This window comes from Ahaetulla prasina, chromosome 10 (genome assembly GCF_028640845.1).
Source record: "Ahaetulla prasina isolate Xishuangbanna chromosome 10, ASM2864084v1, whole genome shotgun sequence".
In the NCBI taxonomy this organism is placed as follows: domain Eukaryota; kingdom Metazoa; phylum Chordata; class Lepidosauria; order Squamata; family Colubridae; genus Ahaetulla; species Ahaetulla prasina.
In genome coordinates, this window is record NC_080548.1 from 26,724,260 (window position 1) to 26,742,706 (window position 18,447).

The window sequence follows — 18,447 nt, forward strand, 5'->3', positions numbered from 1 at the left end:
ACATTCCTCAGCATTTGGAAGCAGATAAGAAGGCCCCGGCTGCGGTGAAATCGGACGAGACACAACAGTAGGCTAGGCTCCATGGCCACATGGTTGAGGCAAGGGAGCCAAATGGCAGCTGCAGCTATGCCGCAGTGTGACTCTAAGGCCCCAGCCAAGGCATGTAAGGCCAATAAGTAGTGGTGGGGCGGGGTGGCGTGGGGCTAGCCAGAATTTTTACTACCAGTTCACTTGAACTGGCCAGAACCGGATGAATCCCAACACTGCATAAATCTGATTGATCATGTCCCATGATCCTTCAGATTTATGTCCCATAATCCTTCAAGGTCTTCCAACAGTCTTCCCCCTATCAACGCTGTAATGAAGCCCATCCACCTTATTGCTGGTTGTCTGTCTTCACTTTGCTTCACTCTGCTTTTCCCAGCATTGGAACCTTCTCCAGAGAGTTGGGCTTTCTCATAATGTGTCTGACGTAGGATAATTTAAGCCTGGTTGTGTAGACAGTATTGGGAACCTATATTTGGGTGGGTGAAGGAATTTTTTTAAGTCTGAATGATGGCTCTGATCATTGATGTTTCTCTCTTCCTCCAGCGATCCAGGTCATCTTGAAACAGTGCGCTACAGAAAAAGACTGCAAGGAATATGGAAGTCTGATAGGGAAACCTAACCCTAGTAGAATTCCAGTCATTCTAGATGGAGCTGTCCTTAAAGAAGTTACCTGCAGCAAAGCCCGTCCCTCGTTCTCATCCTTCTTCCCAGCATTCCTTGGGCTCCTCCTGATGAAGCTTCTCTTCTAAAGCTCTTCCTTCCACCCAAGAAATTGTCCCCTTTTTTCTTGGCCTGTATAACCTTTCCAGCTGATCAGGCGGCCTCTTGGATGTTATGCATAGGTCTCTAAATTTTCCTCCTATTTCCTGTTTTCCTGTATTTTCTTCTATATGGGAACCAACTAAGCAAACAGAAATACAATCAGCAGCTTTGAACATGTGCTTGAAGGGGAAAAAAAGTGTAATTCAAATAAAGAAAACAATAATAAATAATAGGACTCTAGTTTTTGCCTGATTCTTTTGATTTGGTATCGGGGGGGGGGGGGAAATCCACGTTTGCCATTCTAAAAGAAAGTTTGCTATTCCCTTCTTCCAGATTTGATATCCATTTATTTATTTAGCGTATATATGACATCTACAGACCAGTGGTGGGTTTCAAATTTTTTTACTACTGGTTCTGTGGGTGTGGCTTGGTGGGCATGGCATGGTTTAGTGGGCGTGGCTTGGTGGGCGTGGCAGGGGAAGGATACTGTAAAATCTCCATTCCCTCCCCACTCCAGGGGGAAGGATACTGCAAAATCCCCATTTCCTCCCGATCAGCTGGGACTCGGGAGGCAGAGAATAGATGGAAGGCGGGGCCAGTCAGAATTTTACAGAATTTTTTACGGTTCTCCAAACTACTCAAATTTTCCACTACCGGTTCTCCAGAACTGGTCAGAACCTGCTGAAACCCACCTCTGGTATCAACCCACACAAACACAGAAGCCACTTCCATTGAAAGAAAGGGCCCAGGAGAGGCAGACTGCTCCCACCATGGTTTTTTTAATTATTATTTTATTAGCATTTATATCCCGCCCTTCTCCGAAGACTCAGGGTGGCTTACACCAGTGCTTCTCAATTATTTTCTGTCATGCCCCCCTAGGAAGAAGAAAACATTTTTCGCGCCCCCCGCGCGACTGTAAACACGGGGCTTAGCTTGTTATGACAGTGTTTGCCGAGGTCAAATGCGCCCCCCTTTACGGAGCCTCGCGCCCCCCCTGGGGGGCCCGCCCCACTATTTGAGAAGCACTGGCTTACACAGTGTTAAGCAATAGTCTTCATCCATTTTTATATTATATACAAAGTCAACTTATTGCCCCCAACAATCTGGGTCCTCATTTTATGTACCTTATAAAGGATGGAAGGCTGAGTCAACCTTGGGCCTGGTGGGATTTGAACCTGCAGTAATTGCAAGCAGCTGCTGTTAATAACAGACTGTGTTAGCAGTCTGAGCCACCAGAGGCCCCAACCCACCCCACCCAGAGATAGACAATTTAGTAAGAGGAGGAATTCAGGCATTTTGTTTATGAGGCTTCTCGCATTAAGTAGCTTGCATTTAAGGTCAGTAGCGGTTGGTATTGAGGAAGTTAAGGGTGTGCGTGCCTAGTATCGGTTGTTGGGGTGGTTGTTGTTGAGATGTGGGCCGTTGGTTTTACTTTTAATACAGTCAGCATGGGTGAATAAATCAGTCTCTCCTTGGTCTTGACGTCTTTTGAGTTCAGAGCAAAGTTCATGAGAGCAGACACATTGTAGTATGGATAGGTCGGGCCATGAGCGACGTTTGTTATGGTTAGTGTTGCTTTTGGCGATTGACTTAATAGTATGAATGAATTTGCATTTGATGGACTCATTCTTGCAAATGATTCTGCAGAAGCGTGTGGCCACCGAGCCGTCGCTGTACTTGACTTCAGGGCCGTCGCGGGAAATACTGATGATTTCGTCAGGGGAGATGGTTGATGTCTGACAGTTATTGGTGATTGTTCTGTCTCCTTCCCCACTTCAGATTAATGAGCTGGCCTTCAGCCAGAGGATTCACAGCTCTTATCAGTCCTGGCAGAGAAATCGCAGCTGCCTGCCAAAGTTCAAACAAATGACTCACGTAGCAAGACTTTCAGCTCTTTTTGAAACGGTTCAGCTAAACTTTTGCTTCCCGTGGAGTGAGAACAGTCCCAAAGCTCCTTATATATCCTGTGGGGTGAGGCCTCTGCCCCACTCTTCCCTTTGATGACACCGCCTCTCTAATCTTCTGAAGCACGGGTCAATCCAAGCTTGACTATTATTATTATCAGCTGGGTCTGAAGGCGTAGCCTGGGGAAGGGAGGAATCAGGGGATGACGGCCTCATTACATCCTCCGACTGGTCTGGTTCTGGCTCCTGGAGCCGGGCCAAAGGCATCGGTGCTCCCAAGGTAAGCTTTACCGGCCCTTCCCCCTCACTCTCGGAGTCACTTTCGGGCATGGGTCCAGGTTCGGGGGCTGGAGTCACAACAGTGATGTTGCGAATCTTTGTAATATCATCAGATTCATTGGTGTCCTCAAGACCAAATAAAATACCGTTGGGATGGTTTTTCATGTTCGATGGCATGTTTGGTGACTAAAGAGATGTTACTTGCCGGGTTGGTGGCTGTTTGTGGTTGTGGTTGTGATAGTGGTTGTTGAATTGAGATAGGAATTTGAGCTGGTGGGTATTCACTTTTCTGTGCTGTATTTTTTTCTCCAAGAGATGTTAGATGTACTTGTAAACATGTTTCTAAGCATGCTTCTATGGAGTCCATGGATGTTTCTATGGAGTCCATGGATGTTTCTATGGTTTTGGCTCTATCAGACAGGACAATTAATTTGTCCAGCTTAGGTAAACATGATGGACAGAGATAAGAAAATGCGGCTGATGTTTGGAGGAAATTGGCTACTTTTTTTTAATGAATTTTTTTTTTTTAAACACAGAGAACACAAAAATCATTTTTTCTGAACAAAATATGTGCCAGATACATATCAGATCAAATTTGTTATTTTCCAACCCTCCTTCCATGCCTTCATCAATATATTTTCCCTCATTTTCCCTTTCCTTGTTTGCAATCTTCTTAGAAATCTAATTGCCTTTGTCCCCATCTTTAATCTTTATATCTAATTGTACTAATTTAAGAGGAGGAAGGAGAAAAAGATAAGAGGGGGAAAGAAAAAAAAAGAAAAAAAAAGAAAATACAATTAATGAGCGTGGATTTTAATATGAGTAAAGTTAATTGAAGGTTAAGATAGATGTTTAGCTATAATGACACTGGAAAAATCATTCTGTAAAACCTTCTGAAGTGAATTTGGGTTTGTTGTCTTCTCCCTTTTCTTTCCTCTGGATGATACATAATTAACAAAATGTTATTGGAACATAAGATTTGATTTATGATGATGTTTAATTGGAAGATGTAATAGAACATATAATAAGGGGGAATAAAAGGGTTTGATATAAATGGTAATAGAGAAAAGGGGAAAAGAAGTACAGTGAAATTGGCTACTTGTTTGGTTACTTTTAAGCAGGTGTGGTGGGCCTACTTGTCACATAGGTAGCATTTCATGCAGGGGTGAAATCTAAAAATTTTCCCTACCGGTTCTGTGGGCGTGGCTTAATTGGTGGGCGTGGTTTGGTGGTCAGATGGCTTGGTGGGCGTGGCCAATAACAATAAATAATAAAAATAATAAAGTATAAAAAAACAATAAGAGGTACCAAAAACCAACTTTCACACTTTACACACACACAACACAACACAACTGACTCACACACAATGTAAAAGCAGCTGCACCTCACACTTCCACAAAAAGCTCAAAAACCAACTTTCACACTTTACACACACACAACACAACACAACTGACTCACACACAATGTAAAAGCAGCTGCACTTCACACTTCACATAGCCACAAAAAGCTCAAAAACCAACTTTCACACTTTACACACAACACAACACAACACAACTGACTCACACACAATGTAAAAGCAGCTGCACTTCACACTTCACACAGCCACAAAAAGCTCAAAAACCAACTTTCACACTTTACACACACACAACACAACACAACTGACTCACACACAATGTAAAAGCAGCTGCACTTCACACTTCACACAGCCACAAAAAGCTCAAAAACCAACTTTCACACTTTACACACACACACAACTCTCTCTCTCTCTCTCACACACACACACACAATGCCACATACAGCTTTCTGAGATTTTGTGAGTTTGTGTAGTTAGAGTGAAACACTACAGAAACACACCAAATCTCAGAAAGCTGCACAAATATTTTATTTTATTATTTTATTTTATTGTGGACTTCAAATCCCAGAGTTCCTCAGCCAGCATATCACCTTGATCACCGAGGAAATAGATTAGCTAAGCAATTGATTCTGTCTGGCTGAAACTGAAACTGCTTTTGGGCTGGAAAGAGAGCCACGCGTTCATCAGTAATCAGGTAAGTGCCTTAGAATCTCTACTGTTAGTACTCTACTGTTAGTACTCTACTTGTACTCTTACTTGTAGAAAACATGTTTTCTACAAGTAAGAGTACAAGTAAGGTTCTGCTGTTTTTTACTTTTAAAGGCCTGTTTCGGCTGAAGCAAAACTGGCTTTTAAAAGTAAAAAAAACAAAACCTGCAGATGGTGCGGCTCAGCAGAGGCAGTGGGGGCGGGGCCAGGGATTTTTGCTACCGGTCCTCCAAACCAGCAGCTGCCATCGCTACCGGATCACGCGATCCTCTCCGATCCGGGAGCATTTCACCCCTGATTTCATGGTATCCTCACTATTCTTGAAAGTTTCAGAACATTTAAAGCATTTGCAAGAGTTGTTTGGGTCATCATTCGTAGAGATATCTTTCTTTTGTGAGTGGAGTGTTTGTAGTTTTTGTTTGGCATGGTAGATTTCTTGTGTAGATGTATAGCTGAGTACTTCTTATTTGTTGCTATTCTTGTTTGTTGCTATTCTTATTTGTTGGTTTTCAGTGTTGAATTAATCTCTTATTTGCTGGTAATCTATGCCACACTAATCAATAACACTAAATATTCAATAGGCTAGACAACCGTTTAATTAAATTAATTAGTTAGGCAATAAATCAGCAATTAATGTTCACTCTAATCAATTAAGATAAACTATTAATCTAGTAGGCAATCAATTAATCAATTAGACAATTAACTAGATAATCAATGATACTGTAATCAATTACAATTGATCAGTTACACTAGTCATGTTAATCGATTAATAGGTTAATTAATGCTACGATCGATGATATTATATTGTGTTAGAAAGACAAAGTTCCAAATAGCGCAGTCAGGGAACGTGCTGGAATTTCTAGCATGTACACACTATTGAAACAGCGACGTCTATGCTGGCTTGGGCATGTCGTGAGAATGGCTGATGGTCGGATTCTGAAAGATCTCCTCTGTGGAGAATTAGTGCAGGGAATGAGCCTTAGAGGGAGACCACAGCTACGATATAAGGATATCTATTTATTTATTTATTTATTTATTTATTTTGTCACAACATCATACAAAAAGATTATATAGTATATACACATATAAACATATATAGGAAGAAGAAAAGAAGAACAATAGGACAGGAACGGTAGGCACGTTTGTGCGCTTATGCACGCCCCTTATGGTCCTCTTAGGAATGGGGTGAGGTCAATAGTAGAAAGTTTTTGGTTAAAGCTGTTAGGATTATGGGAAGAGACCACAGAGTCAGGTAAAGTATTCCAAGCACTGATGATTCTGTTGCAGAAGTCGTATTTTCTGCAATCTAGATTAAAGCGGTTTACATTAAGTTTAAATCTATTGGTTGCCCTTGTATTATTGCAATTAAAGCTGAAGTAGTCTTTGACAGGAAGGACATTACAATAGATGATTCTGTGAGCTAAACTTAGGTCTTGTCGAAGGCGACGGAGTTCCAAGTTTTCTAAGCCTAGGATTTCAAGTCTGGTGGGATAAGGTATTTTGTTGTTTTCAGAGGAATGGAGAACTCTTCTTGTAAAATATTTCTGGACACGTTCAATTGTATTGATGTCAAAATTGACATTGACAATTGACAAAATTGACAAAAGAGATCTAAAGGCCTTGGGAAAGGACATTAATGACTGGGAAACCTTGACCTCCGATCGTTCAGCTTGGAGGCTAAAGACGCAGCACGGCCTTCTCCAATTCGAAGAGATATTTGTTCTGCAGGCTGAGGCAAAGAGGCAGTCCTGGAACCAGCGAAATCTGGGGGCTGGGCAGGGTACAAAATATATAGAACAAGAATAGGTAGAACAAGAAGCAATGGGTGGAAACTAATCAAGGAGAGAAGCAACCTAGAACTAAGGAGAAATTTCCTGACAGTTAGAACAATTAATCAGTGGAACAACTCGCCTGCAGAAGTTGTAAATGCTCCAACACTGGACATTTTAAAGAAAATGTTGGATAACCATCTGTCTGAAATGGTGTAGGCTTTCCTGCCTGGGCAGGGGGTTGGACTAGAAGACCTCCAAGGTCCCTTCCAACTCTGATATTATTATTATTATTATTATTATTATTATTATTATTATTATTATTATTATTATTATTATTATTATTATTATTATTATTATTATTATTATTATCTGCCCTCAATGTGGAAGGGATTGCCCCTCTCGAATTGGCCTTTTTAGTCACACCAGATGCTGTTTTAGGACCTCTTTCCAGATATCATAGTCTTTTGAGACTGAAGGTTGTCAATGAGTAGGAAGTATGAATTAATCAATGTTATAAGTATTGAGGTAATGAAGCAGGATTGAAGATCCTGGGTGCAGGGAAAAACAGACTTTGGTGGGGGAAAATCAGGGTCTGATGGGGGAAACACATTCTATTTTACGCGGACATAGGCTCTGGCGCTCCTTTCTTTCTGAACTTTGGTGGGGATCGATCTCCTACGATCAGTAATGGGTTTCAATTTCGTTTGCTACTGGTTCAATTGAGGGCGTGCACGAGACTCTTCTGTGCATGCACAGAGACGTCCGGGTGGGTGGATGGAGCCTCCCGCCGGTGCCGCTACCAGTTTGCACGATCTGGGGCAAACCAGTAGTAACCCACCACTGCCTACGATCGCTCCAACCGATCACTCCTACAATCTCCTACGATCTCTCCTACAATCGCGCTCCGCTCCAAAGTTGTCACCTTGTTGTCTTTCCTCAATCGGGATCCTGGTTTAACTTTGTCCAAAAAAATATTTTTAAGAAACTTCTCAAGCCGAATCTGGCATTCTTGGCTCACAGAAGGCTCTAAAGTTGGGGAAAACTGCATTGACAGAAGGAAAAAGGAAGGGGAGAACTCTTCTACCTGAGCAACTTTTATGAGGAAGGGAGGGACAACAAACGCTTTATGAAGCAAAATAAGGAGGAAGATTTGGGCAGGTGTGGACCTTGTGCAAACAGAGAGGCATTTGCTAATAACTGGGCAGAAGGTGGCCTTGTGTGTGTGTGTGTGTGTGTGTGTGTGTGTGTATACATACACACCTATTTTAAAAATAGTTTGTCAGCAGTTGATGTCAGCAGATGTCTGACAAAAGCTTAAAATAAAGAAAATTTTAAAGAAATAAATAAAATAAAATTTTATTTCTTTTTAAAGAAATAAAATAAAGAAAATAAATAAATTTTATTTTAGAGTAAAATTTTAATTTATTTCAATTCCGGAGCTCGCAGAATGTCTGTTTTTTTACACCTTTTTCAGTGCTGTTATAACTTTGAGCGGTCACTAAAAAGGTCACTTACAAGATTTCTTGTGACAGTGGTTAAGCAAATCACTGGAACTAATAAATTAGTAAAATAGATGGAATGGGGAGGGAATGGGGATTTTGCAGTATCCTTCCCCTGGAGTGGGGTGGGAATGGAGATTTTACAGTATCCTTCCCCCCTGCCACACCCACCAAGCCACGCCCACCAAGCCATGCCACGCCCACCAAGCCATGCCACGCCCACCAAGCCACGCCCACAGAACCAGTAGTAAAAATATTTGAAACCCACTACTGGCCTGGCCTGGTTCCCATAACCAGAGAACCCTTTTTAAATGGTCTACATGGGACTCTGAGGGTTGGGCTGGGAAATTCATCCTTGAATATTGTGAACTGGTGCTAGAGTTAATTTGACCTCAGCAAAACCACGTTAGATATTCAGTAAGTGTTTTTTTTTTAATTAATTTTTTTTAATTAACAAAAATGAGCCTGGACTTTTATTTGGATACTCCAGCTGGAAATTGAAATTAAACTAATTCTTCACTTCGCAACCTGCCTGGGTTCCCTCCCCAGGAATGCTGAATATTGTGAGAACTGTCATAGATAAGAAGATGGAGGGAGGGAGAACGCAGGGAGAAGCTCCCCCCTCACAGTCAACACTTTGTCACTGGGGGGGGGGCAGGGGGTGCTTGCCCGAAACAGAAAACTGGATTGTTACAGCCACCATGAATTGCTGGAGGTGGGAAAGAGTCGGAGGCTCCATGCCAAGTGCCTAGAACTACATGGATGAGTGGCCTCAGGGTAGCAGCAGAAGCTGAATTTCTTCTGAGTTTGTCTTGAGGCTTGGGTGACTTTGGGCCTATCACTAAACGACTGTGAGTTCTAGTCCCGCCTTTAGCGTGAAAGGCAGTTGAGTGACATTGGGCCAGTTACACTCTATCGGTCCAACTGACCACTCAGATATTCTATTGAGAGGAAAATAGGAAGTAGAGGCAACATTGGGTATGCTCGTTGCTTTGAGTTGTTTATAAAAATAATAAAGGTGAGATAAATTAGATAGATAGATAGATAGAAATTATGATAGATTAGATAAATGATAATGATGAATGATGATGAAAGATAGATAATAATAATAATGATAGATTGATTAATAATAATGATGAAAGAGATAGATAAGATAGATAGATAGATAGATAGATAGATAGATAGATAGATAGATAGATAGATAGATAGATAGATGATAGATAGATGATAGGTTGGTAGGTAGAACATGATGATAGAGATAGATTAGATAGATAGATAATGATGGTGAAAAATAGATGATAGATAGATAGATAGATAAATAGATAGATAGATAGATAGATAGATAGATAGATAGTCAGATAGATAGATAATAATAATGATAGATAGTATAAATGTATAGAGTGTATTTAAATTGGAATGTTATGGTATGTAAATAGTCACAGTTCTGCATAAAATGAGTAAGATTTGTTTATCTGTAAAAACGCAATAAAATATTAATTAAATTTTTTGTGCATAGATGCCTTGTGTGTTGTTTTGCAGAACTTCCAGGCCACACAATTGTGCTCCTGCAAGAAAAGATAATTTTTTAACCTTCGTGTCTAACTCATCACCATGCGGTTTTTGATGGGGCTCTTCTTCTTCTCCGTCCTCCTGACTGCAGGTATGGCCAGAGTTGGGGGCTTCAGTGGAACTATAAGGAGGGTCTTCCACACTGGCCCTTCGGAGTTCCCTAGGGATTATAAAAAAAAACTCGAGAAGGCCTCAAAGATGGAGACATTTGCTGTGGGTGCAGATTCAGAACAGACCAAGGTTTATCAAAAGTATTTAAGTCAAGAGCAGATTTACCACATGTGTGGTCCTTTCATAACGCCCCTTACAGACCTAAGAAGTCTGTAGGGGGCGTGCATAAGAGCACAAGCGTGCCTACCGTTCCTGTCCTAATGTTCCCTTTCATTATATCCAATTAATATAGTTATTACATACTTATGCTTATATATATGCTTATATATCGTATAGTTATTTCATGCTTATGCTTATATATACTGTTGTGACAAATAAATAAATAAACAAATAAAATAACCACTAAGCAAAATAAGAAGATATTTAGGACACTACAGGAAGGAAGAGCCACAAAGATTTTCCTCCCAGTTACAACCCCTTAATTATTTCACTGCCACGTGTCACATTTGCGTCCCCCTCCTTTTTTTTGGCATTGTCTTTATCTTCTGTCCTTGATTTTAATCTGCATTGTTAAAAAAAAAATGAATCACTTCCATTGAAGGTTACCATTGTTGGGGCATCAGTTGGCCTTAACCTGGCCCTGGGCCAGATAATTGAAAAAGGGGTCTTGAGGTGGGCTTTTTAAGCTTCAAGATAACGCAGCCTGGCCAGAATGTTCCTTCTTAAAGGAAAACTGACAGTCTGTCTTGAAAATCTCTTCTACCTTATGTGCCTCCACCCAAAACATCTCTCAAAATTAAGAGGGGGACAGACTCATGTTTCAGATTTTTAAAATTTTTATTTATGACATTTAAGTACTGCCCATCTCATTCTCAGAGAGACTCTGACCGGTTTACAACTACCACCACAACTACAACTATCTCGATTTACAAAGATAACTGAGCCCAAAAATCTATGTTGCGAAGGGAGAAATTTGTTAAGTGACTTTCGCCCCGTTATACGACTCTTCTTGCCGTATTTGCTAAGCGAATCACAGCCGTTGTGAAATTAATCACAGGGTTGTTAAGTGAATTTGGCTTCCACGTTGACTTTTGATTGTCAAAAGGTCGCAAAAGGAGATCACGTGATCCCGGGACCAGGGGTGAAATCCAGCAGGTTCTGACAGGTTTTGGAGAACCGGTAGTGGAAAATTTGAGCAGTTCAGAGTACCGGTAACAGAACTTTCGGAGAACCGGTAGCGGAAATTTTGAGTAATTCAGAGAATTGACAAATACCACCTCTGGCTGACCCCAGAGTGGGGTGGGAATGGAGATTTTGCAGTATCCTTCTTCTGCCACGCCCACCAAGCCACGCCCACAGAACCAGTAGTAAAAAAATTTAGATTTCACCACTGCCCGGGACACTGCGACCGTCATAAATACAAATCAGTGGTCAAGTTTCCAAATTATTTATTTATTTATTTATTTATTTAAACTTTTATACCGCCCTTCTCCCGAAGGACTCAGGGCGGTGTACAGCCATACATAAAAACAATAAAATATACAAAGTTAAAATATCAATTTAAAATACATATTCGATAATGGCCGAATTAAAACCGTCAATTGACCCAACCTAAAAATACCCCATATAAAATTACAAAATTAAAATTTAAAAATTTAAGAATTTAAAAATCAGGCCAGTCCCGCTTGGATAAATAAGTAAGTTTTTAATTCCCGGCGAAAGGTCCGAAGGTCAGATATTTGGCGCAAACCGGGGGGAAGTTCGTTCCAGAGGGTAGGTGCAAATCACATGACCATGGGGATGCTCCAATGTTCATAAGCATTAAAAATGGTCATAAGTGGGTTTTTTTCAGTGCCATCGTAACTGCAAATGGTCACTAAACGAACTGTTGTAAGTTGAGGACTACCTGTATATAATTTTTATTAAAACAAAAAACCGATTGATATAGGAAAGCAACAAGCTTCCTTCCTTCCTATTTCTAACTGGCTACTTTCCCCAGGAATTTTGGCAGATTCCAAAAGCAACAAATGCAAATTGTTTTTGTTTCCAGTGTAAGCTGTACTTCCTCTCTCTTATTCCTTCCTCTCCCTGCCAGAGGTTAGCAGTGTATACTTCCTGTACCTCCTGTACCGCTAAACGTTGTCTCTGAAACATATTTTACCTTCATTTAACCTGTGATTGTGTCTCACCATATCTCCACTGGCTGCCAGCATTAGCTAAGTCTGTTGAGAGTCCTGAAACCCTTTAAATGATTCGTTTATTCGTTTATTAGGAGCACCAGCAGCTTCGGCAAAAAAGTTTCTCTCTCAATGCAGGCTAACAAGTCTGTCTGGCTGGGAGATGATTTTTTTTTTAAATTTACATTTATATCCCGCCCTTTTCCGAAGACTCAGGGCGGCTTACAGTGTATAAGGCAATAGTCTCATTCTATTTGTATATTTACAAAGTCAACTTATTGCCCCCCCAACAATCTGGGTCCTCATTTTACCTACCTTATAAAGGATGGAAGGCTGAGTCAACCTTGGGCCGGGCTTGAACCTGCAGTAATTGCAGGCTATTGTGTTCTAATAACAGGCTCCTAACAGCCTGAGCTATCCACGGCCCTTGTCTGCCACATCTATTCATCTCCGCCTCTGCCTTTTATTCCCAGAGCTAGGGTGGGGCATTGCTAACTGTGGTGGTTTTTCCGTCCCAAGGACCTGCCCATAGATTTCCACTGCTCTCCTCTCCTTTGCCTTTTGCACATCCACATGTCAGGCACTGGACCTAGGTGTTCCTTCTCTTCCTCATCAGCCATCTCCAGATCTGGGGGCTCTTGGCTCTCCATCTGAGGGCTGACAGACAGCCAAGGCTCCGCCTCTGTCTCTCTCTCTCTCTGACAGCTCCATTCCCTCTTCCCGCTCAGAGCTCTCAGGTTGCTTTGATGCTGACCTTGACTCCCATGCCTCCTCCTCATTCTGATTCAGCTGCTAGCAGCCAACAGGCCACAACATCCTCCCTATCTTATATTATCAATAGCACTTAGATTTATATACCGTTTCTCAGTGCTTTGCTGCCCTCTCTAAGTGCTTTACAGAGCCAACCGAACAATCTGGGTCCTCCTTTTACCGACCTCGGAAGAATGGAAGGCTCAGTCAACTTTGAGCTGGTCACGATCGAACTGCCGAACTCCTGGCAGTCGAGAGTCTGCAGAATTAGCCTGCAATACTGCATTCTAACCACTGCGCCACTACCACTCCTTATTATATAAGTGCTTCTAGAAATGTGTGATGGCAGCTTTCTAGAAGCACTAAGCTGTAAACACCTAGCCTGATGATGACGAATGGGATTTCGTTGAAACGTTGCCAAGACACTTCCAATTTTATGCAGGAGAAAACCCGAATAACCAAAGATCTACATACAAACACCCGCGAAAACCTCAGAAAATATATATATATATATATATATAAAAAAAACCCAACTGGGTTTTTGAGTGCATGCGCTAAAATAAGCCCCCCCCCAAAAATAAACCCTCTCCGAAAATATTTAAAAGCATGCGCAGCCGGTCCCCATTTCCTCTTGTTTCCTCCACGTGCCCCAAAATAGTAAGACCACCCCGAAAATTAGGGCAAGCGCTTATTTCTGGGTTCAAAACAATATAAGACGGGGTCTTATTTTTGGGGAAACGTGTGTGTGTGTGTGTGTGTGTATATACATACATACACATATGTATGTATGTATATACATACATATACATGTATGTGTGAATGTATATATGTGTATATATGTATATATATTCTTATATTTTTTTAGCTCCACCTACTTTTCCCTCCTTTCCAGGTAGTTCCTTGAGGTGTGAATATTGTGTATCAACTACTTCAAATTGTTCTGGTCCAAGAAAAGTATGTGCTCATAAGAACAGTGTCTGCATGTTTTTGATAACTGAAATTAATACAAGTGAGTAAGAATAGTCCAATTTTTCCCAACAAGGAAATAAGTAACACGAGTTTTCCAAGCTACATAAGTCTGATTGAACATTTCCCCATCAGGTTGGTGATGGTCCTTGAGGTCGTCCAACAGTGACCCCATCACCACTGAAACCAAGCTCATCCACCTTGATGCTGGTTGTTCTCTTCTTCTCTTTTCTTCTGATTTACCCAGATTTATGGCCTTCTCCAGAGAGCTGGGTCTTCATATAATGTGTCTGATGTAGGATCATTTGTTTTTTTAAGAAAAATATTTATACCGTATTTTTCAGCGTATAAGACGCACTTTAGTTTTTGGGGAGGAATATAAGAAAAAAGCTGATTGGCAGGTGGATTGGCCTCCCGGAATACCCCCAGTCAGCTGTTCCCAGAGGTGAATTTTAGCAACAGGTTTGTTCTGTCCCCCTCCGCAGTTTGGGAGACATGAGCGATGACTTAATTAGCCAGCAACTATCAGCTCTGGCAGCAAACTAGCGAGCGTCTGCCAAGTGTCTCTGTTATCTCTCTTGATGCTGATGAGTCAGCCAGGAAACCAGGAACAAACAGGACTTCAGCTCTAATTCTCCCTCTAAGCAGTTGATTTGCTTGCCACGAAGTGGTATAGCAGCCCTTGCTGCTTTTATATCCTGTGGGGTGTGGCTCCATGACTCAGCACTTCCTAGGTCTGCCCCACCCTTGCTTCTGTTGTTCCCGCCTCTCCTGCCTACGAAACTTAGGGTCCAGCCAGGCCTGATTGCCATCAGCCGGGTCTGGAGGCGTGGCCTGGGGGGGAAAGAATCAGGGGATGGAGGCCTTGTTATCTCCTCCACCTGGCCTGCCTCTGGCTCCTGGAGCTGAGCCAGGGAAGCCGGTGCTCCAGAGGTAAGTCCTGATGGCCCTTCCCCCTCACTTTCCGAGTCACTTTCTGGCAGGGGCCCCGGCTCGGGGGGCGCAGACACAAAAGGTTTCTTGGTTGTGAGCTCTGTGCCTTGCTTTTTTTTTTTCTGCCTCTGAAATTCTGAAACTCCATTTCAGAAAAAACTTTTTTTCTGCCTCTGAAAGGCTCCGAAACAGCTTCAGAAAAAATGCCTCTGAAGCTCTGTGTGGGGCTTTTTTTCTGAAGCTCCATTTCTGATGCTTTTTTCAGCCTCTGAAACCTCCATTTGAGAAGCTGGGCTACATTCAGAGTAAGACGCACCCAGATTTTTACCCTCCGTTTTGGGGGGAAAAGGTGCGTCTTATACTCTGAAAAATACGGTACATTTTTCTTTAACATACATTAGTGCTTGGTAAACAGAGTATTGTCTGGTCAATTTACTTAAACATAGTAATAGTAGTAACAATATTGTTTATTTATACATATTAATAATCTTTCAACTTGTAACTTCTACCTCTATTATCTAACCATTGATAGAACAAATCTCATGTTAAAAAATATTCTGCATCTTCTTTGTCTTTTATCTTTAGTGTTAACCTATCCATTTCTTCACATTCTAATATTTTTTAAATTATATTTTTGCCTGTAGGGATTTTCTCATTCTTCCAGTGCTGTGTGTATATATACAAATATTTCTTGCTTTAAATCTATATGTTGCCTTTAACATTTTCTCTAACCATGTGTGTATTTTCACCCAATTTGGTTTTTTTTGGGGGGGGGTTGTTGTTGTTGTTGTTGTTTTTTGCCTTCGGGCATGTCTACCACATATGATAGTAGGAACCCAACATCAGGTTACATTTCCAACATTTAGCAGACATGCTTTTTAACATCTTTGCTAGCCTTGTCGGTGGCAGATGTAGGATAATTTGAGCCTGGTCATGTAGATAGGAGTGGAAACCTGTACTGGAGTGGGTGGAGCAATTCCTTCAAGTTCGAGTGATGGCTTTGATCACTGGTTTTTCTCTTTTCTTCCAGCGGTAAAAATTCCTGCCAGCATGAAACGTTGCAGCAGTATAGATGATTGCAAGCATTATGAAAGTCTAAAAGGGAAGTATTTATCTGGCCAGCCGCTCAACATAACAGATAATTTGTCTGGCCTTCTAGTTGGATCTGTCATTCAAGACGTTATCTGCGGCAAAGTCCTTTTTTCCTTTGCATTCCACCTTGTACCCTTCTTCCCAGCATTCCTTGGGCTCCTCCTGATGAAGCTTCTCTTCTAAAGCTCTTCCTTCCACCCAAGAAATTGTCTCCTTTTTCTTGGCCAGTATGTCCTCTCCAGCTGATCAGGCGGGATCTTGGATGTTATGCGTATGTGTCTAAATTTAATGTGTTAAATTTTAAATGGAAACCAGTTAAGCCAACAGAAATACAATCAGCCGCCTTGAATGTGTGTTTGAAGAAAGCTATTTTATGTTATTTTTTTTATTCATTCAGCTTTTTATTTTCTTTTATTCTATGGGTGCCATCTCAATCCTGAAGGCAACTCTATGCATTGCTTATTTTTTTCTTCCAGTTTAGTCTACAACCCTGGAGTTTTCTTGAGAGAAGAAAGCTTTGTGAACATATCTAGTTGAGCTGGTTCAAAAGCATTAAACACACACACACAGAGAGAGAGAGACAAAGAGACACAGATGTGTGCGTACACCAGTGGTAGTTTTCTACCGGTTCATCCCGGTTTGTGCGAACCGGTTGTAGCAGTGGCATGAGGCTCTGCCTAACCACTTGGATGTCATCACAGACGGTCTGCGCATACGCAGAAGTGGTGCATGTGTGTGCGGTCAAAATTGTGAACCGGTAGCAAAGGTAAGTAATACCCACCACTGGCGCTCACACACACACACACACAGAGAGAAAATTAACAAGCTCCACTCTGCAAGCTTCCAGTTTTTTCTTGTCTGGTAACAGCTTAAGTTAGTATCAAGTTGCTTATGTTGGCATAAGCATTAATTCACATTGGCCTCCTTGGTTCATTCAAACATCACAAGGAAGCTTCATCTTCATCTTTCATCTAGTTCAGCGGTTCTCAACCTGTGGGTCGGGACCCCATTGGGGGTTGAATGACAATTTGCCAGGGGTCGCCTAAGACCATCGGAAATATGGGAAATATACTTGCGAGTCGAAGAATCGCGCTCCAATGGTTGACTCCACAAGCCAGCTGCAGGCTCTTCAAATCGCTAGCCGAATTCGGCTTCAGGCCCAATGAATTAAAAAAGAGAGAAATCTTTGCTCTGATGTCTCCCTCTCAAGCCAGCTGCAATCACTCCCAATCACTAACCTAATCTGGCTTCAGGCGCGATAAACTTAATAGGGGAGGAGTCTCCGCTTTAATGCCTCCGTCCTCAAGGCAATCGCAAGCAGTTCCGATCGCTAGCCAATACGGCTTCAGGCACGATAAATTCAAAACGAAAATAATTTTATGGTTGGGGGTCGCCACATTGTGGGGAATTGTATTAAAAAGGGGTCGCCACATCGTGGGGAATTAAAGGGGTCGCAGCATTATAAAGGGTTGAGAACCACTGATCTAGTTTGAAGAAAGCACTCTCATTCTCCTGGAGAAATTCTCCATCCTGCTCAGAACTTTGGTGGGTAATGTCGGAAAACCATTTGCATAGAACTTTAAGTGAAATGCCAAAGGATGGAGATACTGGTACTTTCCACTTTGCCCTACATATTCTGAGTTGTTCTGTTCATGAGCGTGAGAGGTTGACCCATGACCCGAGATCAAGCAAGAGTCAATGATTGCTGTAGGTTATTTCTTTGCTTTGAAAGAAAGAGGTGCTAATTTAATCTTCACCTTAAGCAGTTCAACAGATACCTTCAATAATTTCTTCATCAATGATTGGGAACGAAGGGATAGGAAGGGAACTCATCAAATATTGCAGACAACACCAAGCTGGCAGGATGATCTGGATGTAGCTTGGATTTGTCTATGTATAATGGTCCCAAAGGTGGAGCATCTACCAGAGGTGGGGTCCTGAAAAGTCAAAATGGTATCTGCAGTCATGGAAAGTCCTAGATGCGTTATAAAAGAGGAGCTCCTTTGTTCATATGGCTATGGATACTGTTGTGACTTTTTGATTCGTTGATGTCTGTGCCACGAGGTAGCAAAGGCAGGACGTCATCTCCCTCCCCCAAATTCCCTATTTGCTTTTGTGAGCTCCTCCATCCACCTGAAAAAGCAAGCCGGGGTTCAAACAACAATATCTCAGGAATTGTGTGAGAATACAATGGGATGTGAGAATAACCTTGATAGACAGGCGGAACAGCTGCAGTCTAGGCAATGATTTAATAGATGGAACCTCACTTCCAAAGGAGGGAAGTGAGTGAACAAAGTATCTCAGAAGGAACCCTTCTTGGTTCTCTGGAAAGTAAAGGCAGGGAAAAATGCAGATGTCAGATTTGTAGGTGTCTGGTATTATAACCTTAAAATATAGATAGTGTCCCTACTCATGGTTTTGGTCTCTTGCCTGGACTGTCTTGAAGGGTTGAGATTGACCCAGTCTTGGTTTAAGGTGTCAAGCTAGAAATCAAGAGACTGTGACTTCTAGCCATGCCTTAGG

General features: G+C 41.7%; 1 protein-coding gene across 2 annotated transcripts; it reads left to right on the forward strand.

Moving 5' to 3' along the window:
* The first annotated feature begins 4,984 nt into the window (after positions 1-4,984).
* Positions 4,985-16,267, forward strand: LOC131204515 (phospholipase A2 inhibitor gamma subunit B-like). 2 transcript variants are annotated; one of them, XM_058195895.1, is made up of 4 exons: positions 4,985-5,041; positions 9,866-9,986; positions 13,826-13,942; positions 15,863-16,267. In XM_058195895.1, exons 2-4 carry the CDS (start codon positions 9,938-9,940, stop codon positions 16,105-16,107), a joined length of 411 nt encoding a protein of 136 aa, XP_058051878.1. In that variant the 5' UTR covers positions 4,985-5,041; positions 9,866-9,937; the 3' UTR covers positions 16,108-16,267. The 2 variants fall into 2 exon arrangements, with proteins under 2 accessions (XP_058051878.1, XP_058051879.1); XM_058195896.1 differs by lacking the exon at positions 4,985-5,041 and adding an exon at positions 5,283-5,360.
* Positions 16,268-18,447: the final 2,180 nt, after the last annotated feature.